Genomic DNA, 26,661 nt, shown 5'->3' on the forward strand with positions numbered 1-26,661 from the left:
TAGTTCTACCTAAATGCAAGTTTTCTGTCCGAGGTTGTGGTCTGGCTGACTGCTGATAACAAAGCAAGCAAGCATTTTAAAAAGTCATTTAAGTTGGAGATGAGTGGGCAGATTTCAAGATGCACATTTACAGTATTCTGAGCTCCATAATTTGATTGAAGTGCCAGAATACAAAAGAGATCTCCTGTTCCTTTCTTAACAAAAACCGTGTTCTAGAAAATTCATCTCCATTTTCCTTCATTTCAGCAGAGGGTGGAGATTTCTTGGGGAGGGGCTCATTTTCGTATTGGTTAGCAATTGGGATTGCATTAGAAACCCTTTCTCCTAACTTCTGTCATGTGCAGTGTGAGTCCGATCGATGCATGTATTGCATCAGCCCCGCCCCACCTTTGTGGGACTAAGGCTGCAACCCTGCGCAAAACTCCCCCAGACAGAAGTTCCCCTGGCCTGAACTCAGTGGGATTCCACTTTGGCATGCGCAGGTGTTGATGAAAGTATGGTAGCTTTGGGAGGAGATACCAGGTGGGAAACCAAACCAGTGCGTCTGGTCCCGCTCATGAATCTCACCCATCAGGTGTGATTTAGCAAGGATTTTCCTATATCCACGTCGCGACTTCGGGGACGGGGAGACACTTGAGCATCTTAATTCAATTCCCCAGTGGTTTCCTTCCGCGCCTTTGCAGCCCCTCGTCCTTTAAGTTTGGGGCTTGCAAGGCATTCCTCCGCCCACTGCCTCTCGGCTCCGAGCAACTCCAGCTGCTCCAAAAGGAAGCGAGCCTTGCAGAACTGTTTGAGCGGAGCCTGCCTCGCGCGCCTTGCGCAGCCAAGGGGTCGGGCCCCTCCTCCCCTCCTCGAACCAATAGGTGCCGAGCTTCATTTGCATATTTCTATAAAGCGCCGGCTTGGGCGGGGTGGGGGGCAAGCGCGAGTATCTTGCCTTCGTGCCTTTCCGAGGGCGCCCTCCGAATCCTCCCCGCCTTCGCACGGCCCAACTTGAGGGGAAACTTTCCCGCACGGACGCCGCCCGCCACCTTGCGCTCGCGGAGCTTCTACCCCGGTCTCCGGAGCGATGGACAGGCGCGCGCTGCTGGCAGCCCTGTGCCTCGTCGCTCTTGCCTCCCAGCCCGCCGCCGCCACCAGCACCACCTCGGTCCCCAGTAAGTGCAGACCCGCTCGCAGCCCAGAGAGCGAGGCGGCACCGCGACCAGCGAGCGCTCTGCCAAGCGAACCTGACTGGGGTTGGCGGGAGAGAAGGAGCGTCGCGCGGCGCCCGCGCTGGCTTTGGGGTGGCGGGAGGACGAGCAGTAGTAGCAGGTAGACGCGTCGAGCGGGCGGAGTGGAAGGGAACCCGCGGAGGCGGCTGAGGGGCGAAGAGGGCGGGAGGAGGACAAGCGGACGTCTGGAGCGCGAGGATAAGGCGCTGGTCAGTCAGAAGCGGGCGCCAATTTTTGCAGTGGGTCTGGAAGGGCGGCTGACAGGGCGAGCTCTCTGGGAAGTAATGCGCGTCAGGGGACTTGGCTCCCAAGTTTGAGTGCAGGGGCGCCTCCGGCATCCCGGGACGGTGCCAAGTGTCGAGCGGGGGGGGGGTGTTCGGAGAAGTTCATACCTGAGGATGGTAGGGAAAAGTATGAGCCGAAGCGCGGAGGACCCTGTAAGGGCTTGTGGCACAGTCCGCGTTTCCGCAAGCGATCCAGCCACGCGTCCGGCGCGCGCGGGACGGGGCGACTTCAGTTTTTGCCCGGGACTGTGGAAGAAGCAGGTGTGCTGTTTGGGGGCGAACCTGCCCCGCCCGCTAGGGCTTCTCGGTGACGAGGCGCCCTTAAGAGGGCCTGCCGGTTGGAGCATTGCGCGGCAGTTTTGTGCGTATTGGCGGGGAAATGTGAGGCGCCGCGGAAGGCAGAGAGGAGAAGAAGACGCCCCCAGATTGGAAGGGCGAAGGGAATGGGAGGGGCGGCGGGGGCGGGTTAGGATACCGAAAGAAGATGGGGAACGCTTGACGGGGTTACGATGCCGCAGCTCGACGCCCTGCGGAACTTGAGCCGAAAAGGCAAGGCGCGCTGAGGCGAAGGGTTTGTGGGGCTCGGCGTGCGCGTCGGGGAGGCGCAGGTTCCGTGGCCCCGGGCGCGCAGGCTGCGAGGCGCGAGCTTCCTTCCCGCCCCTCGGCTGCTTTTGCGCGCTTCCTTGTTGCCGCCTGCCGCCCTTCCTCGGGTCAGCGCCGCCGCCGCCGCCGCCGCGTCAGGAGTGGGCCGGGCGGCTCTTCCCCGGCACCCGCGCGCTCCGGAGGAGTGTGCTGGGCGGGGAAGGGGCCCGCCGGCTGACGGCTGCTGCTGGTGACCGCTAGTAACTCCTCGGCTCGCGAGCCCAGGAATGCCTGGAACGTGGGCCAAGGTCACCCTGGTTCAAGGGCTGCTGGGAGCCGGGGCAGGCAGGGAAGGAGGGAGGGAGAGCGGCCGGGGAAAGCCTGGCTGGGATGCTCCCTGGAGGATGAAAGCGCCACTCAAGGGAGGGAGGAAGTGTGTAGTAACCAGAGAGAGAAGGGAAGGGGAAAGCGCTGTTTCGCGGGTGTTTTGGTCTCCACAGGGTGCGCTGGAAGTCAGTCGTCTAGTCCTCATGCACGCGCATTTATGTTCTTGTGCCCACTGGAGGCCAATATAGCCACACCCCCCCCCAATCTCCAGATGCAACCCTTAGAGAGCTGGGAAGAAAGCTGAAAGGATGGAAGAGAGATTGGCCGTTTTGCAGTTCAAGGCAGATAGGTGGACAGTGGCTAAAGTTCTCCCTTCCACGCCTCACACAACTCACACAAGACTTGGCAAAGTGTTAGCAAAGGGCTTGGCTAATTGCACTGTGCACACTGCATGTTTTCTATCTGCAAGATGTAGCCCTTGTTTTCTGGTATATATGTTCCTAGTAAAGTACTTTCACTGACTACCACCACCCCATTGAGCTCCTTGGGGATGTTATTATTATTATTATTATTGCTTTTAAAAAGTGTTAGAAGGAGTTGCTAGAGTTGGTGAAAGTCCAGAGTTGCTTGTCCAGAAAAAGCACCTATTCATTGCTTTTTAGAAGCACCTTTCATGACTGTAGGCAACAAGTTACCATCTGGTAAGTTAGTGTTCAGCATTCAGGCCTACAGATTAGTCACCTTGTGACCACATTCCAATTTTCATATGTTGTATTATTCCAGTCTTATGGCTGCATGTGCAAAATGGCAGGACTCATGTGCTTTTAACAGATTTGTGATGGGTAGAAACAGCAAGTTCTGCGTTCCCTAGCTTCACATATTCTGAAGGTTCATTTTACAGTTTGTTTGTTTGCTTGCTTGTTTAACAGGTTGTAGTGAAGAAGGAGATCCTTTAACCATGATCCTGGGTTCACACAACACACAAAACCAAACATTGGCTTAGTTGCTGTGCCATACTGACATAATAAGCCTGAGAAGGAACAAAACAGAGGGGAATTCTCCTCCGGGAGACAGCATGTTTGCATGGTAATGGCAAACCAAATTCTGACTTACCATGGCATGTGAAGTGGGCAATAATTGGAGCACATGTGGATTCTTTCAGAGTTTCTGTCTCATGCTGCTCTGTGAATAACACTAGCATGCATGTCCTGCTCAGGCTTCTTTATTTATATTGGGGGGGGGGAACCATTCACATTTCTTTTGCATGTGTAAGGTGGCAGTTCCATTCCAGAAGTTACTACAGTGGATTCAAACGCAGTGCGAGCATACCTGTGCTTTACCACTGCCAGCTGGGAGGCCAGCATAATAGACCAGCATTGTAAATCTAGAGGACATTGCGGACAGCAGACATTTGGCCGTGCCTCTGTTTATTAACTTAATCAGTTCCGGAAGTCCATTCTTAAACCAAAACTGTTCTTAAACCGAGGCTCGCTTTCCCTATTGAGGCCTCCCGTTGCCAGTGCCCTTCCACCACTCAGATTCCATTCTTAGACCCAGGTAAAGTTCTCAAACCGGGACACTGTTTCCGGTTTTGTGGAGATTGTAAACCAAATGGTTCTTAAACTGGACTATTCTTAAACCAAGGTACCACTATACTGTTAAGTCCTGCATACTTCACCAGCAAAAGTTTAGGCCACCAGTCTAAACTGGGCAGAACAGGACCGTACAGCATCAGCTTGAAATATTCTGTGCTGTGCTCTGAAAGCATACATAGCTAAAATGCAGAAAATGAAAAGAATGACAAGGAGAACTCTTTAGTCAAGTAGGAAAACCCCCAAATATTTTCTTAATCCCCCTTGCAAAATACCTCACTTGCAACCAAGTTAAACACCCATTTCTCAAAGATTAGGCTTGGCCTCTAGTTCACCATCGGGTGTCAGTCGGTGGGCTTTTGTTCCTAATCAGTGAAGCTGTTTACAACATACCACTTGCCAGTCATTGATCACAGCATCTTTTTTGTGTCCTTCCTAGCGTGTTAGATCATAAAGTCAGTGAGTTACACTGCAGGAAGTTAAGTTAATAATGTAGCTCATTTAATATATATTTTCCTATTTCCATAATAGGGGAAATAATAACTACTTGAAATGAACTTGGCAAAGCTTCGTTTTATTGTGAATTGTAGAATTATAGAAAGTTTGAGACCAATAACTTAACATTGATGTCAGTTAACAGCTGAATTGCCAGCTTCTTATCTGTAGCAATTGTTTCCGGAATGCACAGTTTGTGTAAATGCTGATACAGTAGTTGCAAATTTTGAGTATTGTTGTTCATGTAAATTGCAACAGTTTTGTGCACAAAGTTCAATAAATGCTCTCCTTCTGTGCTCAGCTGATATGAATGGTGGTTGCAGTGTTTTATAGAGCATACTCTTTCCCTGATTTTAAACTAGCAGCCTTCTTTTCATTTTTAGTGGCTAATGAAGCTTCTCTCCTGGGATTAATAACAGCGTCAGGTGGAGAGTGTGGGGCTCACTAGAAAACATTAACTTGCTCCCTGATTGAAGGTTTAGTTGGGCCGCCAGATGGTTGGCATTACAAATTGCAGCAATAAAATAATAATTCTAATGCAAGTGATGTGTTAGTGTTGCATCCTGCTTTTGGTGGTTGACCCTGCTTTTGATGATTACTAGCGTTCCTACCATAAGTAATTGTACTTCAGAGGTAGGAAAAACATTTCCGAACTTTTCATGTGGGTGACACACTTTTTAGACATGCATCATTTCGCAACACGGTACTGTAATTCAGTTTTACTAGAAAACTGGAGGTTAAACTAACCCCTTTCCACCAGCCCCGGGAGGAGCGCATGGAGCATTCACGCAACACACCTGCACACTGCAGCTGACACACTAATGAGTCGCGACTCAGTTTCTAAAGCTCTGTTCTAGGGTGTATAGACTGTTAGTCAGTCTAGACAGCTCATATTTATTTGAACTCTTCAAAGGTGCTGTAGAAATCTTAATAACAGTTATATACTGCATAAAGGCAGTTACAGATTAATGTGTATGCTATGTATACTTAGCTGGCAGGCAGCAATTCAAATGAAATAAGCTTGGCTTTTCATGCCAAGATGTCTTGCTAGGTATAAACTGGTAAGTTTTGTGTTTATGAAATTATATGAACTTACTGGAGTTGAAGAGTAGCTAAATATAGAAATGCAAAGGTGTAAATAAAATACAGACAGGGTGTTCTTCTTTGTGTTCCTGTTTGGAACAAGAATCTTTCATGACCAGAAGTCTATTACGGTGTTTCCTGTATGCATTCTGTATAGTTGAAGGCTCTTTTTATTCCACCCAGAAGTCTGTCGATTCATCATTTAATGGAGCAGCAAAGAGTTTGTTTTAACTTAGCTTAAGACCTACTCAACTATGAATTTCCTTTTCTTAGTGGGTAAAATGAATATTTATTTAGCAATCTGTGATAAACCTAAAGATGTACTTAGAAACTGGCAATAGGTTGAGGAGACAATGCATTTGTTTTGCAAGGCTACTGTGAGTAGTACTTGAGACTGAGAACAATGAGGTGCGAAAGCTGCCATAAAATATCATAAGCGGTAATATGAACTGGCACCAGTCAGCATAAAAAAAGAGAAACCCTGTACCATTAAACAGCATAAACCTGGGAATGCCTGCCTGAACCAAAATTCTTCACCTAGGACTGAAGGAATAAAATGTATTTCTCTTGAAAGAGAGCTCCCTGAAGATAGCAGTGAGTCCTAGCAGCTTGAAAGGCATAATGTAAAATAAACAAATGGGGAAAAAATTCATTCTAAAATTTATTTAGTTCTAATAAATGCACAATATGGTATGTGTGATCCCAGCCATACTAAAATATTTTCCTTCAGAGGCAGGGGAGCCAAAGAGTCACAGATTCCAAAGTCTGAGAATAGTTTCCACAAAAATAAATGAGTTTAATTGCTTCCTTTACTTCCCTTCCACTACACACACCTTTTAGCCTTCCTGGCACCAATGCACAGAAGCTAGTGAGACAAAAGTCCTACTGATTTCAACCCAAGGAATATGGCGCTGGACTCATTTTGCAAATATACGCATGCTTAACTTTTAAATGGGAATACACCCTTTGAAAATGCTGGCATTTCTTCACCTAGAGCTTAGGTTAGGGTATTAAACATATAACTGTTAGAGGAACCATTGGCCTACTTGGATATGGTGGGCTGAATCACCCTGAGACCTCCAGGTGTAGGGTGGTATATTAATAATATAATATTAATAATATTCCAGCTCAATAATCGTGATTTCAGTGGGAAAACCTGTCAGTTCAATATTTTTGTGTATATACCGGTACATCCTAGGATACATTTAATAGAATCATAGTTTTTGTAAGGGTCACAGAAAATAAAATCTCAGCCTAATTAAGAGTTATCCAAGTCTTTGTTGTACTTGTACACATATATTAGACGCTGTGGTTTCGTCATTTCCTTTGCTAGTTCTGAACAGCACTCCACAAATACGTTCCCAGAACATTGTGAAACTCTTATGTGAAACAACAAATAGAATACACAGTTAGATAAACAAGGCAGCTGTAGTATCAACATTTGCTATGTTATGAAAAGGTGAATAAATATTTGATAGGTAGAAGCAGACCAACAGCTGCCTATTCAGCAAAGGACTGAGATTAGACCATGCTTAATGTTAAAATTAAGCAACCTTCACTGCAAAATATATTGTCTGCCCCTTTTGTTAAAGAGCAAGATGGAAGCTGCTGGTGAAGTCTAAATGTCTTGATTCAAGTAAAGTAAAATATTTGATGACGGTAGGGTTTATAGATAGCCAGGCACACAAGCCAGGAAAGCTTTTATAAACTGTGTTTTGTGAAATGTGCTGTGTACACACACATGCGGACAGATTACTAATGTTTGTGAATTAACTTGCAAGGCTAATTGGTAATGTGATATATTTTTGAATAATAATGGTATGCGTTTTCTTTGTGCGGCAAATGATTTACATGCTGATGCATTCCAGGGATCAGAAACAGGGTGGCCCATCTGCCTCTTTAGCTGCTAAAGCAATGATAGCTATGGGCATTGGTCTTGCCAGCATCCTAGGATGGGCAGGGGACAGTGGTCCACCACCCTCAATACCATCCTCAAGGAAGACCCTTCAAGAGAACTACGGCCACACATTTGCTGGCATTCCTTTTCTTTTAAGTCATCTTAATGTTTTTCATGTTTTGTTCTCACATTAGGGAGCACTACGGACAAAAAGTGGGACTTCAGCGGCATTGAGAGCAAATTTTCTTTAAGGACGCCTGGGAAACCTGATGAAGACACCTGCCTCATAGTTCCTGGCCAGGAAACCAGTGTAACGCAGTGCAGCTTCAATCATACCAGCAAAACCTTTGTGGTTATACATGGATGGACGGTAAGAGGGGTTGCAGTTCTCCTAGTGCTCCACAGTTGCTTTCTGATTCAGAGCCGTTTGAATAGAGTCTATTAGTGAATTTTCTGTATCATATATACCACTTCAAATAGTTGTCACATTTCTGGGTGGCGGATAGCCTTCTGAGCTCCATTTAGTGTTAAAAAGTCTTTAGACTTGTTCTTAGAAATACATATTGTGTGTTTATAAGTAATTTGCAGCAAACACAATATTAAGCTTAAAAAAATAACTGTATCATAACCTTTAGCAAAATAAGAGCAGCAGAGTTCAATGAGAAAGCAAGGGCCAGTCTAGTGTAGGGTTTCCCAAGCTTGTTTCTCCAGCTGTTTTGGGGACTACAACTCCCACCATCCCTAGCTAGAAAGACCAGTGGTAAGGGATGATGGGAATTGTAGTCCCAAAACAGCTTGGAGACCCAAGGTTGGGAAACACTGGTTTAGTCCATCATTCTGTTTCCACCATTGGCCAGCCAGATACTTCTGGAAGCCAAGAAGCTGTCAAGGGTGAGCTGTAGGCAGCTGTCAGAGGTGGTTCAAGAGCCAGAGAGTCAGGGCTAAGGGGCGAAGTCAGGCACAGAAGAAACACACCACTGTTGAAAGACCTTACTATTCAGGTAGTGTCCCAACCCAAACAAGGAAGGCTTTCTGATTCAGGAGGGCCCAATAAGGCAGAGCCACCCACAGCTTGAGAATACTTCATTGCTGGGAAGATGTTCTAAGCTGCATCACTTGTCAGGGCCCCATATGGAACTGAAGATTCCCAGTACTAGCCCTGGTCCTTAAACAAGCAGGGCATTAAGACGAGGGCATTGTTCTTGTTTGACTCCAGCACCTGGTATTCAAGGGATATATTGCCTCTGTGCATGCAGTTTCCATTTAGCTTTCATGGTGAATAGTAGACTTATCCTTCGTAAATGTGTCCAGTTCTCTTTAGGTAGATATTTCATGTTCTGCCTCCATTCCATTGCCTCCACATGCCTCCGAATGACAGTTGCTGGGAATTGCAGGTGGGCAGACCTTGTGCTCAGGTCTCGCTTGCAGGCTTTGCACAGGCAGTGAGAGAACAGGTTGGCAATTGTCAGAACAGGATGCTAGACTAGATGAGTAGAGTTTCATATTCTTATTTTTTTTTTTTTTATTAAGGATTTTCTTGTTTTACAGAAGTGTAGTGCCTCGTTTTTTTTTTTTTTTCTTCTTCTTCTTCTTCCATGTAACGTTTTTACAAATCCGTTTCATTTGTTGAGGCATTAGGGGGAGAAGAAAACAGAAAGAAAAAAGAAAGGGGGGGTGGGGAGAGGGAGGATGGATGGGGGTGGGGTCAGGTGGCGGTGTTTCTATTATGTTTAATGTATGTAGAGTTTGGTGTCAGCGTTGCTTGTGTTGTTCACTTGTGTTCCTTTGGTGGTGAGAGAGGTTGGGGTTGGCTTAGGGTGTGATTGTTTGCTTGTGATTGGCTGTGGTGATCTTTGTTTTCGTGTGTGAGTGAGGTGGGTGGGTGTTTTGGATCAGGTTAGCCATATTGATTTGTATGCTGTTGGTGGATTATTGTCGTTGTCCTGTAGGCTACAATTGATCACCACATCTTGTGAGAGAGAATTTTGTATGTGTTCACTATACTAATAATAGGTCTAAATTGGAAATTTGTGTATTCTGTGTGGAGTCCCCAGTCTAGGTGTGCATCTGCATTCTATGATTTTGATGGTTCAGGCAGTGGCTGTTTATATATATACACAGCTATATATGGGACGTAGGTGGCGCTGTGGGTTAAACCACAGAGCCTAGGGCTTGCCTATCAGAAGGTTGGCGGTTCGAATCCCCGCGACAGGGTGAGCTCCTGTTACTCAGTCCGTGCTCCTGCCAACCTAGCAGTTCGAAAGCACGTCAAAGTGCAAGTAAATCAATAGGTACCGCTCCAGCGGGAAGGTAAACGGCATTTCCGTGCACTGCTCTGGTTCGCCAGAGGTGGCTTAGTCATGCTGGCCACATGACCCGGAAACTGTACTCCGGCTCCCTTGGCCAATAAAGCGAGATGAGCGCCGCAACCCCAGAGTCGGTCACGACTGGATCTAATGGTCAGGGGGCCCTTTACCTTTACAGCTATATATATATATTTCTTTTCTATGGTTTTGTCATGGCATTTGGCTCGTACAGTAAAGCTTACTTACTTACTATACTAATACTGCTGAAATCTGTCCTCAGTGATTCCCATCCCCCTAAAATATACCTTAGATGCTGCTGTGATATAATTCCCTAATCAAACATGCTTTCCTCTTAGGTTCCCACACTGGAAACCTTTGAAAATTGTGTTAATCTTGTGTGTTCATACACTGCTTCCTTGGTTGGGGGCGGGGTCCCTGTGACAGCTTGAGACAGAATAATGTGGTTTCTATTCCTGTCTTGCAGGTGATTGGCATGTACGAGAGCTGGGTCCCCAAGCTGGTAAAGGCTCTGTATCAAAGGGAACCCCATTCAAATGTTATTGTCGTTGATTGGCTGTCTCGATCCAGCTTACATTATCCAGATTCTGCTGCCTACACAAAGGAGGTGGGAGAAGATGTTGCCAAGTTTGTTGACTGGCTGGAGGTAAGCAGTTGCATTCATTTTTAGTGCATAATACATTCAAGGAGGGTTAAAGGTGTAGAATATGTACTATAAACGCTATATATTAAAGCATAGCTATGCAGTCAGCGAAATCTAGCGATGCATCTCTTGTTGAAGTGTGCCACATGGGGCTGCAGGTGGGGCAATTACATGTTTAAATATTCTCCCAATGGAGGGAACGTTCTGCATATAGACTGGGCAGAAGGCCAGACTAGAGAACCTTCTTTCCATCCTATTGGATTTCTGTCCGGGGATTTTTTAATATGGAAGAACATCTGAGAATCCGAGCTGCAGCTTGAAGCGGTACACTTTGGCAAGGATCACACCTCTTTGTCCTTTTTTTCGTTTCTTTGTCCTTAGTCTCCTGAATATATGAATACAGTGGTGCCCCGCAAGACGAACGCCTCGCAAGACGGAAAACGGGTTTTCCGTTTTGGAGGCGCTTCGCAAAACGAATTTCCCTATGGGCTTGCTTCGCAAGACGAAATGTCTTGCGAGTTTTTCCGACTCCCCCCCCTTTTTCTAAGCCGCTAAGCCACTTATCAGCTGATCCGCTAAGCCGATAAGCTGCTAAAAGCCGCTAAGCCGCTAATAGCGCTAATCCGCTAAGCCGTCAATGGGCTTGCTTCGCAAGACGAAGAAACCGCTAGACGAAGAGAATCGCGGAACGGATTCTTTTCGTCTTGCGAGGCACCACTGTAGTAGCCATGCTCCCTCAACCTTGGGTCTCCAGCTGTTTTTGGACTACAACTCCCATCATCCCTGACCACTGGTCTTGCTAGCTAGGAATGATGGGAGTTGTACCCTGCTTTAGCGCAAGTTGAGTGGGTTTGTGGTAGGCTTCCTGCTGTAGTATTTTTGGACTAAATCAGGGGTGAGGGCCACATTCTTGTATAGATAACTTTCTGGGAGCCTCATTCCTGTGCTGGGAAGCACTGGAAGCAAAAGTGGGCATAGCAGTCAATGTGAACTTTACCTTTGTACTGTAGGTTGGTATACACACACACACACACACACACACACACACACACTGTTCTGCAGCCTCCATCCAAGCAGGAAAGAGGCATGGTCAGAGTTCAAGGAACCAATCCAGGCAGGCAAAAGCACTCAATGAAGGTGCAAAGCAGCGCTGGGCATGACTTGGGTGTGTGTGTGTAGTCTGGGAGCAGCCCAAGTGCTAGGCTGGCCCCTGTCGCAAATCAGTTCATCGGCTGTTCAGTGTCAAGCAAGATAAAAACTATAGATTTAGAGCTTAATCTTTTTAATATGATTTTTTTTTTCATAGGAGCAATTCAGTTACTCACTGAACAAAGTCCATTTGCTGGGATACAGCCTTGGTGCCCATGTTGCTGGCATTGCTGGGAGTCTGACCACTAATAAGATTAACAGAATTACTGGTAAGCTAATATTGATGCCATTGAGTTAAAAAAAGGAAAGGTTGAATGCCGTGGTTCCTTCCACGTTACAAAATGAATTATCCTCAGAACAAAACCAGGAAAGGGTCATTAAAATGTTACATAAAGGCTGTACAACCTTTCTGAAATGGGATGTAGTGCTAATAGTTATAGGATTCTGTTTCTAGCATCACCATCACCATCATCATTTATTATTTATACCCTGCCCATCCGGCTACGTTTCCCCAGTCATTCTGGGCGGCTCCCGAAGGATTAAAAACAGAATAAAACATCAAATATTAAAAACTTTCCTAACAGGGCTGCCTTCAGATGTCTTCTAAAAGTCAGATAGTTGTTTATTTCCTTGACATCTGATGGGAGGGCGTTCCACAGTGCAGGCGCAGGTGCAGTTGAGAGCTATTTATATCTGTGGGAATTTTGCCATTGAACTGAATGAGAAATGGGGAGGAATTCAATGTTACACCAATCCATTGGTACAAGTATTTCTACTTTCCTGACAAAACAAATCTCCCCTGTCCTCCCACTAGGGTTCTTCCAATCCTCATTTGCGGAAAGAGAGGGGGCAAAGGCCCGTTGTGCTGGTGGGAGACCTTGCACTGGCTTCTGCTAGAATGCAAGGTTAGGTGAATCCGGCCTGTGGAACTCTACCACTAATATTCATTCTTTTAGACCAGAGTTTTCCAAATTGTGTGTTGTGACACGTTAGTGTGCCGGCTGCAGTGTGTAGGTGTGTCATGTGAATGCTCCCTGCACTCCTCCTGCAGCTGCAAAGAGGTTAGTTTAACTTCTAGTTTGCTAGTAAAACTGAATTACTGTGTCGCGAAATGATGCACCATATGTCTTTAAAAAAGAGTATCACCAACATGAAAAGTTTGGGAAGCTCTGTTTTAGACAATGTGCCATACCAAAGCATCATACTTACAGGGATTTCTCACAGTTTTCTTCCCTCCTAAGGTTTAGATCCTGCTGGCCCTAACTTTGAATATGCTGAGGCATCTGTACGCCTTTCCCCAGATGATGCTGTCTTTGTAGATGTCTTGCACACTTTCACAAGGGGGTCCCCAGATCGCAGCATTGGAATACAGAAACCTGTTGGGCATGTTGATATCTACCCTAATGGAGGTATCTTCCAACCTGGTTGCAATGTCGCGCAAGCCCTGCTCCTGATTGCAGAAGGAGGACTTCAGGGTGAGTTTTCAAGTCTGATTCTTAATAAAGGCATAAATATGACCGAAAGCTAGTGGTTAATTGTGTTCATATGTGCTACTGAACATTAAATTCTTCTGAAAACTTGCTTCCCTTTTTTCAGATCCTTCACAGAAACATCCATTAATTTTATACTTTTTCTTGTTTGAATTCACGCTTATTCCAAGTTTAGCTTTTTTTTTTTTAAGTTTCCCAATCACATTATCAATTCTCAACTGGGGAATTCAAGAGATGCAGTGGATGAATGGTTAAGAAAACACTCAATATTCTCCAGAGGTGTTATGCATTAGAGAGCTGCTTATTTTAATGTTGGATGGCTAGGTCCAGCATATCCACTGCAAATGGGGACTTGACCCACAATATTTTACAAGTAAAATACAATCAACAGTGTCATAAATGTGTCATTCTTAAATGTGTCAGAAACACTTATTTTTAATTTATGATAGCTTAATCAACTATGGGACGTGGGTGGCACTGTGGGTTAAACCACAGAGCCTAGGACTTGCTGATCAAAAGGTCAGTGGTTCGAATCCCCGCAATGGGGTGAGCTCCCGTTGCTTGGTCCCTGCTCCTGCCAACCTAGCAGTTCGAAAGCACCTCAAAGTGCAAGTAGATAACTAGGTACCACTCCAGCGGGAAGGTAAACGGCTTTTCCGAGCGCTGCTCTGATTCACCAGAAGTGGCTTTGTCATGCTGGCCACATGACCCGGAAGTTGTACGCCGGCTCGCTCGGCCAATAAAGCGAGATGAGCGCCGCAACCCCAGAGTCGGTCACGACTGGACCTAATGGTCAGGGGTCCCTTTACCTTTAATCAACTATAGCCTTCAAGGTAATAGTATTTAACCTATATCATATATATGTGAGAATTGATCTTCATGCTGGTCCCTATTACATTGGTTATTTCTTCTTATCTATAGTAAATTCCTTACATTGGAATGAGCAGAAAAATCACATCTCTTCTTTTTCTAGGGGGGAAATCTGCATCATTGAAACTTACTGATTTTGGCCTCCAAAAAGTCAAAACAGGAGGCCATTTACTGCGCCTGCATATATTGTATATGTTGTTTAACAAAGGGCACACATCTGTAAGCTGTGCATCCGTAACATAATGGCTTCCTTTTCCTTAAAGACGCCGATCAGCTGCTGAAATGCTCCCATGAACGCTCCATTCACCTCTTCATCGATTCCCTCTTGTACGAGGAGAAACCAATCATGGCCTATCGCTGCAACTCAAAAGAAGCGTTTGACAAAGGGCTCTGCTTGAGCTGCAGAAAGAACCGCTGCAACAACTTGGGCTACAAAGCCAACAGAGTAAGAAGCAAGAGGGGCACCAAGATGTACCTGAAGACTCGAAGTCAAATGCCTTACAAAGGTAAAAGTGGTGACTTTCTCTATTCTAATCTCGGGGGGGGGGGTGTGCGTGAATATAAATAATTTAAAGAGAATGATGGAAAAGCCTGGTAGTTCTCTTGCATAGGCACTACTTATTCAAAGGAGCTTGTGCAGGAACCTTCCACCTGAATCATGCCTCTCTTTCCCTGAGTAAGGAGAGAAGCAGGCTGCAGCCGTACCAGCTGTTTTGTCTGGATCTGACATTGTTAATTTCGCTGGTCACCCGCCTCTGAACTGAGTTGAGTCTCCCCTCAATAACAGCTGGAATCAATCTAGCCCAGTGTTTCCCAACCTTGGGTCTCCAGCTGCTGTTGGATTACAATTCCCATCATCCCTGACCATTGGTCTTGCTAGCAAGGGATGATGGGAGTTGTAGTCCAAAAACAGCTGGAGACCCAAGGTTGGGAAACACTGATCTAGCCTACCTCAGATACTGGCACAGACTAAATGCCTCTGAGGGCCATATTCCTACTAGGCTCTTCTGGTTAGAGCAACTAAAAACAAGTGGCTGGGTGCAAAAGTGTCACAATAAATTTAGGGCTTAAAATCTCCAAATGGAGAAATATGACCTTAGAAATTGGATCTTTGACCAGAATGCCAATCAAGATAGAGCATCCATTATAGCTGCTCGTTACTCTTCCTGGTACCCCCAAATTAAGATCAACCATTCAAGACCTTGAGACACTGACTTTCCCATGACTGAGTGGAGCATTTGTCGAACTAAGGTTCCAACAGGTGCCCTCAGCATACTTAGAGGGGAGATACCTGGGAATTCCCAATATGGAACGCAAATGCATTGATGGATGCACTCAGGTTGAGGATATAATGTGCTACCTGCTAATTTGCCCCCACTGTATACAGTATAGGGCCAATCCCCCTAGGAAGTGGCAGTCGAACTCTAATAAAGATCTACAGATGACACACCTGGTACCCAAATTTGCTCTGGCAGCTAAGAAGCTCCGTTCCAGACATGTTAATGCTCTCTAATTTTAAAATTTCATGCTGTAAACTTTTTATGCTGCAGACTTTTATAGGGTATGTCATGCAATTTCAGAGGAAAGCTTTGCCTTGCCCTCAGCTGTACATTGTAAAGGCCTTTGGCTATGCACAATAAATTGATTGATTGATTGACATTGTTAATTCATTCCATTATTGTCCAGAATCCAGTCACAATGCAAAAAAAAACCAGCATTGTTTGCAGATATGAGATAATCAGATAAAATTCTATGATTGGGTATAAATTGATTTATTTGTTAAATTTATACCCCAACTTTCCATCACATGGTACAGAAGGTGATTACCAATGGATTTTATGATCTTTTGTTAACTGGTGGTGAATAAATCTTACAAAACTGACTTTGTGACTTGGATGCAGAAGGATTGATATGCTTGAATAAAAGTAGTGGCTTCTAACTCAAGATAATTAAAAAGAATTGTATTTAGGTTTCTCATCTGTTGTTTTTGGTCTCTCTTTTTGTTGCTTAGTCTATCATTATCAAGTCAAGATCCATTTTTTCGCAAAGGTGAATACAACCAAGAAAGACCAGCAATTCCGTCTCTCTTTCTATGGCACGAAGGATGAAAGTGAGAATATTGCAATTTCACTGTGAGTATTGACAAACAACTGCATTTATTTTGGGTAGTAGAAAAATGTTAAATGTATGGACATACAGACAGACACACAGAGCTATACAAAGACTCTATAATCAATCAGTCATGCAGAGGCTTGCTTCTCAGTCTGCATCTTGTAGTCTGACTGAGTCTAAAACACACACCTCAAATCACTTCTGCATACAAAGGCAGCCATCCAGTTTGAGAAATAGTTAAGGAGCTAAGCAGCTATGCAGGGCAGAGAGTAAAACCACTTTGCCTCTTTCTGTATTATGGGACTCAATTGACCAGGTATGGCAAAAGCTTCACTTTAAAATAAAATAAAATGAGTTCAGCAGGCCCTGTATTTTTATGCCCTTATGTCTCGTGACTTAATCACATAGATAACTGATTTTTTATTGCCGAGTTCCTCTAATCATATCTTTGTGTACAAAGATTACAGTCACAAGACAGTTACGGCACCTAAGTCCACCAGAGATTTAAAATTAAATCTGAACTTCCTTCTCCCATGTGAGATTCTGTGGGCAGACATAGTCTAATACAGTGGTACCTTGGGTTACAGACAGTTCAGGTTACAGACGCTTCAGGTTACAGACTCCGCTAGCCCAGAAATAGTACCTTGGGTTAAGAACTTTGCTTCAGGATGAGAACAGAAATCGTGCTCCGGCAGCAGCGGGAGGCCCCATTAGCTAAAGTGGTGCTTCAGGTTAAGAACAGTTTCAGGTTAAGAACAGACCTCCGGAACGAATTAAGTTCTTAACCCGAGGTACCACTGTAATGGTATTGAACAATGGGTTCTGTCTCTACTTCATGCTCTTGTTTTGAGTCGTCTCAGCTTGGTCTGTTGCAAGTCACTGTCCCACTTTCTCTCTTGTGTGCCTGTGTGGATGCTACAATAAGGATTTACATAGTGGGTAGAATTGATTATTTAGTGGAACATCTTTGCTCCTATACATGTTTGATACGATGTGTGCTATGTCCTATGAGCCAGCACCTTAGTCTTTTCCATGTTTCCTCATTTAAGAAACAACTGCATTCTCAGATAACTGAATTCTTACAAGGTTTCAGGGAAGTATTGCCTAAGCATAGATTTTCTTTTTTAACAGGCCCGAGATCTCCACAAACAAAACTCATTCGTTCCTGATCTACACAGAGGTTGACATTGGGGACTTGCTCATTGTCAAAATCCAGTGGGAGAAAGGCTCATTTCTCGACTGGGCCGATTGGTGGGGTACCCCTGAGTTTGGCATCCAAAAACTCAGAGTCAAGGCTGGGGAAACCCAGAAAAAGTAAGAGAATGGATTGTGCCGTGTGTGTGTGTGTGTGTGTGTGTGTGTGTGTGTGTCATTTACCTTGCAGCGCATTTTGCTTTCATCTAGGACTAGTTGCCATCTATCCATTCTCTGTGAAAGTGCTATGCTGAAATTTTCTGTGGATGGGAAACCCAGATGAGTTCAGGCAGGGCTGGCGAACCTGTGGCCCTCCAGCATGGCCCATGGTCAGGGAACATGGGGTTTATAATCCAGCAATATCGGAGTTCCACGGGTCCACCAGACTTGAGTTAAAACATCTCTACTAGCAGAGTTGAGAGAGACCTTGGCACCATGAGGTGCACCATGTGAGCGAAAGGCAGTTCTTCTCATGCAAGGGAGACTCCCCTCACCACCACCAGCCTGCCACACCATATCCCACATTGTTTGAGGGTCCTCTGACTCTTGTGATAAGCTGCTTTGGGGATGCTGGAGGATGGAGAGGAACAGCCCATTCAGTGAGCGGAATACTTGGCGCTCTCTGGACACTTTAGACCATGGGTTGGCAAACTAAGGCCCGGGGGCTGGATCTGGCCCAATTGCCTTCTAAATCCGGCCCACGGATGATCCGGGAATCAGCATGTTTTTACACGAGTAGAATGTTTGCTTTTATTTAAAATGCACCTCTGGGTTATTTGCAGGGCCTGCCGGGTGTTTTTACATGAGTAGAATGTGTGCTTTTATTTAAAATGCATCTCTGGGTTATTTGTGGAGAATAGGAATTTGTTCATTTCTTTCCTCAAAATATAGCCTGACCCCCCCCCCCACAAGGTCTGAGGGACAGTGGACTGGCCCCCCACTGAAAAAGTTTGCTGACCCCTGTTTTAGAGTGTCTCCCAATCAGAGTAGACAATATTGAGCTCTATTAGCCAATGGACTGTCTTGATATAAGGTAGTTCCATACAGTCAAACTCCCAGAGAGACCATAGAGGTGGGCTTCCTGTCCTCTAGAGCAGTGTTTCCCAACCTTTTTTGGGCAAAGGCACACTTGTTTCATGAAAAAAATCTCGAGGCACACCACCATTAGAAAATGTATAAAAAATTAACTCTGTGCCTATATTGACTATATATAAAGTAACTCTCTTTAATAGGAATCAAATAAACACAAAGAAAGTATTTTATAATTACTTTATTATGAAATAGTAAGTACCGTATTTTTCGTCCCATAGGACGCTCCGTCCCATAGGACGCACCTACTTTTTTGAGGGGGGAAATAAAGGAAAATTTTTTCCCCTTTATTTCCCCCCCAAAAAACCAGGTCGGGGAACAGTGGGATGGCGGTGCTGCGCCTCCCCGCTGTCCCCCGAGCTTGTGGGGCTGGCCCATGTCTGCCTGGCGCGAGGGGCGCTCTGCTTCAGGGCGCCCCGCGCGTCTGGCGGCAGGCTACAGTCCGCAGCATGGGGAACCCTCTGTTTCAGGGCGCCCCATGCGCCCCCCGGGTGCGCAAGGCTGGCCAACACCAGCGCGGAGCACGGGGCGTCCTCCGAAGGGTGCCCCGTGCTCCGCGCTGCCAGCTGCCGCCCGCAAGCCTTGCGCTCCCGGGGGGAGATCCCCCGGGTGCGCAAGGCTGGCCAACACCAGCGCGGAGCACGGGCCGTCCTCTGGAGGGCGCCCCGTGCTCCACGCTGCAGGCTGCTGCCCGCAAGCCTTGCGCTCCCGGGGGGAGATCCCCCGGTGCGCAAGACTTGCCAACACCAGCGCGGAGCACGGGGTGGCCTCCGAAGGGCGCCCCGTGCTCCGCGCTGCCAGCTGACGCCCGCAAGCCTTGCGCTCCCGGGGGGAGATCCCCCGGGTGCGCAAGGCTTGCGGACACCTGCGTGGAGCATGGGGCGTCCTCCGAAGGGCGCCCCGTGCTCCGCGCTGCCAGCTGCCGCCCGCAAGACTTGCGCTCCCGGGGAGAGATCCCCCGGGTGCGCAAGGCTGGCCGACACCAGCGCGGAGCACGGGGCGTCCTCTGGAGGGCGCCCCGTGCTCCGCGCTGCAGGCTGCTGCCCGCAAGCCTTGCGCTCCCGGGGGGAGATCCCCTGGGTGCGCAAGGCTTGCTGACACCAGCGCGGAGCACGGGGCGTCCTCCGGAGGGCGCCCCGTGCTCCGCGCTGCAGGCTGCTGCCCGCAAGCCTTGCGCTCCCGGGGGGAGATCCCCCGGGTGCGCAAGGCTTGCGGACACCTGCGTGGAGCACGGGGCGTCCTCCGGAGGGCGCCCCGTGCTCCGCGCTGCAGGCTGCTGCCCGCAAGCCTTGCGCTCCCGGGGAGAGATCCCCCGGGTGCGCAAGGCTTGCGGACACCTGCGTGGAGCACGGGGCGTCCTCTGGAGGGTGCCCCGTGCTCCGTGCTGCAGGCTGCTGCCCGCAAGCCTTGCGCTCCCGGGGGGAGATCCCCCGGGTGCGCAAGGCTGGCCGACACCAGCGCGGAGCACGGGGCGTCCTCTGGAGGGCGCCCCGTGCTCCGCGCTGCAGGCTGCTGCCCGCAAGCCTTGCGCTCCCGGGGGGAGATCCCCCGGGTGCGCAAGGCTTGCGGACACCTGCGTGGAGCACGGGGCGTCCTCCGGAGGGCGCCCCGTGCTCCGCGCTGCAGGCTGCTGCCCGCAAGCCTTGCGCTCCCGGGGAGAGATCCCCCGGGTGCGCAAGGCTTGCGGACACCTGCGTGGAGCACGGGGCGTCCTCTGGAGGGTGCCCCGTGCTCCGTGCTGCAGGCTGCTGCCCGCAAGCCTTGCGCTCCCGGGGGGAGATCCCCCGGGTGCGCAAGGCTGGCCGACACCAGCGCGGAGCACGGGGCGTCCTCTGGAGGGCGCCCCGTGCTCCGCGCTGCAGGCTGCTGCCCGCAAGCCTTGCGCTCCCGGGGGGAGATCCCCCGGGTGCGCAAGGCTTGCGGACACCTGCGTGGAGCACGGGGCGTCCTCCGGAGGGCGCCCCGTGCTCCGCGCTGCAGGCTGCTGCCCGCAAGCCTTGCGCTCCCGGGGGGAGATCCCCCGGGTGCGCAAGGCTGGCCGACACCAGCGCGGAGCACGGGGCGTCCTCTGGAGGGCGCCCCGTGCTCCGCGCTGCAGGCTGCTGCCCGCAAGCCTTGCGCTCCCGGGGGGAGATCCCCCGGGTGCGCAAGGCTTGCGGACACCTGCGTGGAGCACGGGGCGTCCTCCGGAGGGCGCCCCGTGCTCCGCGCTGCAGGCTGCTGCCCGCAAGCCTTGCGCTCCCGGGGGGAGATCCCCCGGGTGCGCAAGGCTGGCCGACACCAGCGCGGAGCACGGGGCGTCCTCTGGAGGGCGCCCCGTGCTCCGCGCTGCAGGCTGCTGCCCGCAAGCCTTGCGCTCCCGGGGGGAGATCCCCCGGGTGCGCAAGGCTTGCGGACACCTGCGTGGAGCACGGGGCGTCCTCCGGAGGGCGCCCCGTGCTCCGCGCTGCAGGCTGCTGCCCGCAAGCCTTGCGCTCCCGGGGGGAGATCCCCCGGGTGCGCAAGGCTTGTGGACACCAGCGCAGAGCACGGGGCGATGGGATGTGGGAGGGAGCTCGCTCCCCGCCCCGCGTGTGCTCGCCGCCGCCGCCCCGCCTCTCGCCGCCCGACTCGCCCGCCTCCCTCCCACGGCACACCAGCCGACGTCCCGCGGCACACTAGTGTGCCGCGGAACACCGGTTGGGAAACACTGCTCTAGAGTGCAAGGAATCATCAATACATTGTGCAGCAAGCAAGGAGGAAATGCTGTGATATGGTCCAGTAAAAGTTTTACCATACAGGTTTGCTGACAGTGTCAATAGGATAATCAGCAAGCAACATTCCCCCCCCGGTGTTTTTCTAAATTAGTCTTCTGCTAAAGATCAGACTTCAGTGGGAGTATATAATTGTAATACTTCTCTGCACTATACAGTGGAAGCTTGCAGTATTAAATGTTTTACAAAATATGGTCCAGGATGGTATTTTTAATGTCACAAAATCTTTGTGGTTTGTAAGCATAACTTGCTTCTCTGGAATAATTGAAAGTGCCATATGTATAATTTCATCATAGAAGAAATAAAGTAACACGTTAACCTGTCTCCTCCCCGCAATTATAAAATGCCACTATTCAGAAGACTTTTCCAGTGTAAGAAACAGATTAAATAACAAGAGATAAGACGTTGCATTTAGGATGGTGTATTAATAGCTGTTTTGGGAAAGAGCTATGGTAATATTCTGTGTACTCTGCAGGTTGGTGTTCTGCTCTCGCGATGGATTGTCTTACCTCAAAAAAGGAGGTGGAGCTGTGGAATTCGTGAGATGCCTTGGAAAAAACTCCATTGATCATGATTCATGGTAAGAACTTTGCAGTTGTTTCACTGAGAACTCGGTCATGAGTGATGAGTTGCCACCACCTTTGTCACAGTGGGTGGGGCAGGGCAGTGGCGGGTTTGGAACTGCACAGGAACAGTGGCAGACATGATCCAGCACTTCTGCCGGTGCGCCCTCACAGCCCTTACATCATCACTGCCCTGCCCCATCTCAGTCTGATTCAGGCAAGCTGCAGCAGAGGCATTGTTAGCAAGGTTAGTATCTTGAGTACAGCAGCTCCACCCCACCACACAGGTCGCTGTAGATTCCAACCCATGCCTGCTCTTCCTAAATGGTGATTAAGAGCCAAGTTCCATTATAAGCGAAATCAGGTGATGCACTCTTGCTAGACTGTACCTCAGTGACATGGGGCCAGTTAGGGCCAGAGGTGCCACCTTGAGAGCGATTGGGTCGGGGGGGGGGGTGTGAGCATCGTGCTTCCCTCCCTAAGCTGGGCAGAATCTTTCTGGAGTTTGGGAAGGAGGTGCCAGGCCTCTGACAGGGTGCTGGAGCTCTGCTGCCTCTTTCCCAAAGCTACCTGGCTTTGGGAAGGTGGAAGGAGGGCTCTCGGACCCATTGGAGCAACGTGTCCCTCTACCTAAGCCAGGCAGAAGCTTCCTGGGCTTTGGGAAGGAGGTGCCAGAAGAACATTTAAGGGGCTAGACTAGACCCCCCCCCAGTCCACTGTCCACACATACTGCAGGGTTCTCCTCGTTCTGTACGTAACCTGCTAGGGCATTGTAGAGAAAGTAAAACATAACGCTTCTCTCTGATTGTGTGCAGGCATCCTCCCATGGGATATAATTCAAACATATGCTCTGCATTCTGAGGGGGGGGGGGAGCACAAACCACCAAATACTTGCGGGAATGTTCAGGGATGCAGGAGAGGATATATTGTTTGATTATACCCTTTCCAACTTGTGTTAACAAGTTCTACAATTTAGCTGAGTAACATTCCCCTTTTTAAACTTGCACAGCGGATGCGTTTGCTCAGGCTTGCTAAAGCCTCTAAAATATGTTTCCTTGGTAATTCCCCATTTAGTCCCTCACAAAAAGATAGACATGACACAGTCTTCTATAAAAGTATAAAAAGAGTTTACTCACACATTCTGTTCACAAATGGATCTCAGAAGGCAGACTTAACTTACAAAAGTAATATACACCTGGAAACGATCCCATAAGGAGACAGCTCCTTTGTCCTCTCTTGGCTCGAAGCCAAGACGAATATGGTCACAGAGGGAGAGAGAGAGATGGCTAACCAGTCCTACTCTTTGGTTACCTTTGCACCTAACTCTAGTCACATCCAGAGGAAGTCTGTCCCAGCCTAGGAGAAACAGGAAGTTCTGACTGTCTGGTCCAGACATCCGCTTTTATGTCCACTCTAGGGATGTTGTACTTGACTGCTCTTGTGTTTCACATCCCACAATACTGAACCCTGGTGGGCTAATGCCGACAAGCTATTTTAACTGCCCCCTCTTCTGCCTTCTGTCAGCAGTTCCCACCCCCCTCCCCAAGTTCAATCCTGCTGTGCCCATGGATCTCATGTTCCTCTTTCTTTGCCACCCCATTGTTTTCTTTTTAGAGACCAGGTCAAGTCATGAAATAAATATCGGCGCTTGAGTTCCTCGGAGACTAGCAAGTGGGTGAAGAAGTTCCATTCAGGGAAAGAGCCAATATGTTGGCTGTTCGGGGGCTGAACCCATTGAAATATTTATCGGTCTTCTGCAATGCTGTCTACTTTCTTCATTGCTCTAAGAGACTCTCGCCCAACCCAGGCTCTAGACTGGTTGCACCAGAATGCGGTTGGGGTTGCCCAGTTGAAGGCACACCCAACTGAAATGAATGCAGTGCAATAGACAACATTTTCAACGAGGATTCAGATCTTCACTGTATTCCTGATTCAGCGAATGATATGCGTGCAGAAGCCTACTTTAAAATATGGGGATGCCCTTCTCTGGGTCAGAGTATTTTTGTTTTATCTCAGTATGCAAAAGAGCGCACATTAGCCAACTGTTCTTTTTTAAAGAAGCCTCTCACATTGCATTGAGAGCAAACTACCATAATTGTCACACCACCTTGTTACAGTTTCTCACTTTTTTTATAATGTACTGTGTGTAAAAAAAACCCAAAACTATTTATTGAAAGGCTAGATATTTCAACTGATGAGTTTGTATTTTTATAGGTTTTTTTAATGATCACTTGGACATTTTAATGATCACTTGGACATTTCCATTCAGGTCATTTATTCAGTGTTGCATCCTTTGACTGAAATGCAATAATTTCACTTGAAGGGGGAGGGCAATAGATACTCACTTAACATATTCCTGTTATATACATTTCTCCTCCAACCCTGAGCATGACAGAAAGACTGCAGGGTGAAGTCTCTGCAGTTGGTCAGCACTTATGTACACTTAGGTATTACTTATTGAACACTTACTTTTTAAATAGGATAATAAATTTTCCAGAGAAGAAGCTAGCATTTTTTTAAATGTCCTGTCTTCATTTTTTAAAACAAGAATGCAGTGCATCTGTATAAAAACATATGCACTCTCTGGCACTGTACCAAGCAATTAGTAAAAAGGAGTAACAGTTTGTTAAAAGATTGCAGGAACACTATTTCCGTTATCAATTTCAATTTGACAACTCCTAGTCTTGAGTAATTGTTACAGCTGCAATCATTGTTCCTAGGACTAGGATAAAGGACAAACACCTCTTTGTTGCTGGTATTCTTAAATTTGGGAATGGAACCTCTTTTGTTGCTCAGCAATATGAAGAACAGCAGAAACTTGAATAACAGTGTTTGTCTGAAATCATCCAGGTTTTAACTAAAAGCAGTATTGCACACTTTTAGAATATGCACACGTTCAGATTATGCACAAGCATCACACCCTTTGAATCAGAAAGTCATGGACACATGGACAAGCTATAAAACAAAGGGGCCTTAAGAAGTATTTACTAGAATGCTCAGAATACTTTAGTAATCATTTCAATTTTGTAGCCGATAACTCAGTTAAAACAAAAAGCTGTTGTTTTATGAGGATACCTGAAAAAGCATACCTGGAAATATATATGTACTGACCTTCTATCTCTTGTTCCAAGGGGCTATCTGACATTTAATATTCATTGTTTGAGCAAAAACATGTCACAAATAAATTGTTACCAAAATCCTGTGTGTGGTGACAAAACTGTGGTCCAGGACACACATACCCCAGTCTAACACAACAGAAACTGCATCCTTCAAGAACATTCTTTTTAAAAAAGAATTTATAATAGTTTAGCTGGCTCAAAAATGATTTCTATGCCCTGATGAACTATGGTGTAGGCAGGATAATTGAGTTTGATAACTAAGTATTGAAGGAGATCTATAAAGATAAGGCAGTGTTTCTTCTTGACGAAATTTCATACTTCCATTTTCAAATTCCTGAAAAGTGAGGGTTCATTATCTATAAATGTATTATGAATTGCACATTTCAAGGCAAAATCAAATATCAATATCAACAGCATTTGATCACCAAATGGTGAAGTATTTTATATGAGAAAATAAAACTAGGCTTTAAATGTTCTTATTTATTATCTGTAAAATACCTGTATGTATATGTGCCAAAAGGTTAGTTTGTATATATTGCTGAAGTTATCACGGCTATATGCATAATAAAAAAAGTGCCAATTTTTCTAAATGAGAAATTATCAATCAGTTATATGAAAAATGCTGCAATGAAAAACCTTTCCTCCTCCCCAAGATGCATCTCCATTTTGTACTACACTGAAATATGAAAGCTTATTAAAAGTTAATTTAGAATGAAATCACTGGCATGACTTTCTTTGGAACAGGTGGGGAACTAGAACAGATCATACTTACAGAAAGAAATTTAGCAATGCACTGGAATATATGTGTGAAATTAACACTTTCATCCCTTCTGCAAGCAACACCCTGTCTCCATAAACATGCCCTCTAAATAGGCTGGGTAGTCCATTCATATAACTAAAATCCCAGCAAAATATTAAGAAAATGAAAACTTGGTGTGATACATTAGGACAGTCCATGGGGGGAAATCAGTCCTTTGTTGCTTCAAGTTATTTCAAATCAATTGTTCATAAGGTGCAAATTGTCCTAGGATCCCTACCAGAAGCTAACTCAGTTATGTAGAATGTTCATGTGTTTCCTTAAACCACTTGGCACTAAGGACATACCTTACATGCTGTTAACAGTTTCACATTAATTACCATAACTATTGTGGCATCCCTCAAAGAATATAATCATCTTCACAATTTATTATTTATACCCTGTCCTTCGGGCTGGGTTTCCCCAGCTACTCTGGGCGGCTTCCAACAAAATATTAAAAATACAATAAAACTTTAAAAACTTCCCTAAACAGGAGTGCCTTCAAATGTCTTCTAAAAGTCAGATAGTTGTTTATTTCCTTGACATTTGATGGGAGGGTGTTTCACAGGGCGGGCGCCACTACCAAGAAGGCCCTCTGCCTGGTTCCTGTAACCTCACGTCTTGCGGTGAGGGAACTGCCAGAAGGCCCTCAGAGCTGGACCTCAGTGTCTGAGCTGAACAATGGGGTGGAGACGCTCCTTCAGGTCTACTCAACCGAGGTCGTTTAGGGCTTTAAAGGTCAGCACCAACACTTTGAATTGTGCTCGGAAATGTACTGGGAGCCAATGTAGGTTATGTGTTAGGTCATTTTAATTTGGCGATGGTGCAGAAAAAGAGGTCCCTGTCTCACTCCTCTCCACAGAACTACAGTTACTTTTAAGGTCATGAGGCAAGTTGAGGTTGAAAAGCCTTGGGCGGCAGAATCCACAGGGTTTAGCAGATCTGGCCTCTGAGGAATGCATCACTCAGTGCCACAGTGTCAGTGACAGCTGCGGCTCACTTCTTGGAAGTCAGATCTGCCATGTGTTCAGCAGCCCCTTCCTCCACGACATCTCACAGCCTTAGTGAAGGAATGCCATTTAGTG

At 47.1% G+C, this 26,661-nt stretch overlaps 1 protein-coding gene and 1 long non-coding RNA gene across 3 annotated transcripts; both read left to right on the forward strand.

Annotated features, from left to right (window-relative positions):
* The first annotated feature begins 909 nt into the window (after positions 1 to 909).
* On the forward strand, positions 910 to 25,497 carry LPL (lipoprotein lipase). Of its 2 annotated transcripts, none has more exons than XM_081845316.1 (10): positions 910 to 1,157; positions 7,669 to 7,844; positions 10,265 to 10,444; positions 11,748 to 11,859; positions 12,832 to 13,065; positions 14,214 to 14,456; positions 15,962 to 16,082; positions 17,194 to 17,376; positions 21,574 to 21,678; positions 23,276 to 25,497. In XM_081845316.1, coding segments are annotated over exons 1-10 (1,443 nt in total). In that variant the 5' UTR covers positions 910 to 1,069; the 3' UTR covers positions 23,277 to 25,497. The 2 variants fall into 2 exon arrangements, with proteins under 2 accessions (XP_081701442.1, XP_081701443.1); XM_081845317.1 differs by lacking the exon at positions 910 to 1,157 and adding an exon at positions 1,993 to 2,047.
* Positions 21,697 to 22,532, forward strand: LOC309332598. Its single transcript, XR_014152224.1, has 2 exons — positions 21,697 to 22,177; positions 22,330 to 22,532. It is a non-coding gene; the product is annotated as an uncharacterized lncRNA (long non-coding RNA).
* Positions 25,498 to 26,661: the final 1,164 nt, after the last annotated feature.

The sequence above is a fragment of the Podarcis erhardii genome (genome assembly GCF_964252035.2).
Source record: "Podarcis erhardii genome assembly, chromosome: 17".
NCBI classification, from domain to species: domain Eukaryota; kingdom Metazoa; phylum Chordata; class Lepidosauria; order Squamata; family Lacertidae; genus Podarcis; species Podarcis erhardii.

What these genes read in the sequence shown, in the direction of transcription:
- LPL (XM_081845316.1), top strand. Translation starts at nt 1,070, where the DNA reads ATGGACAGGCGCGCGCTGCTGGCAGCCCTGTGCCTCGTCGCTCTTGCC. An exon ending in CAGCACCACCTCGGTCCCCA is followed by an intron (nt 1,158 to 7,668) that starts GTAAGTGCAGAC and finishes TTCTCACATTAG; the next exon opens with GGAGCACTACGGACAAAAAG. An exon ending in TAAGATTAACAGAATTACTG is followed by an intron (nt 11,860 to 12,831) that starts GTAAGCTAATAT and finishes TTCCCTCCTAAG; the next exon opens with GTTTAGATCCTGCTGGCCCT.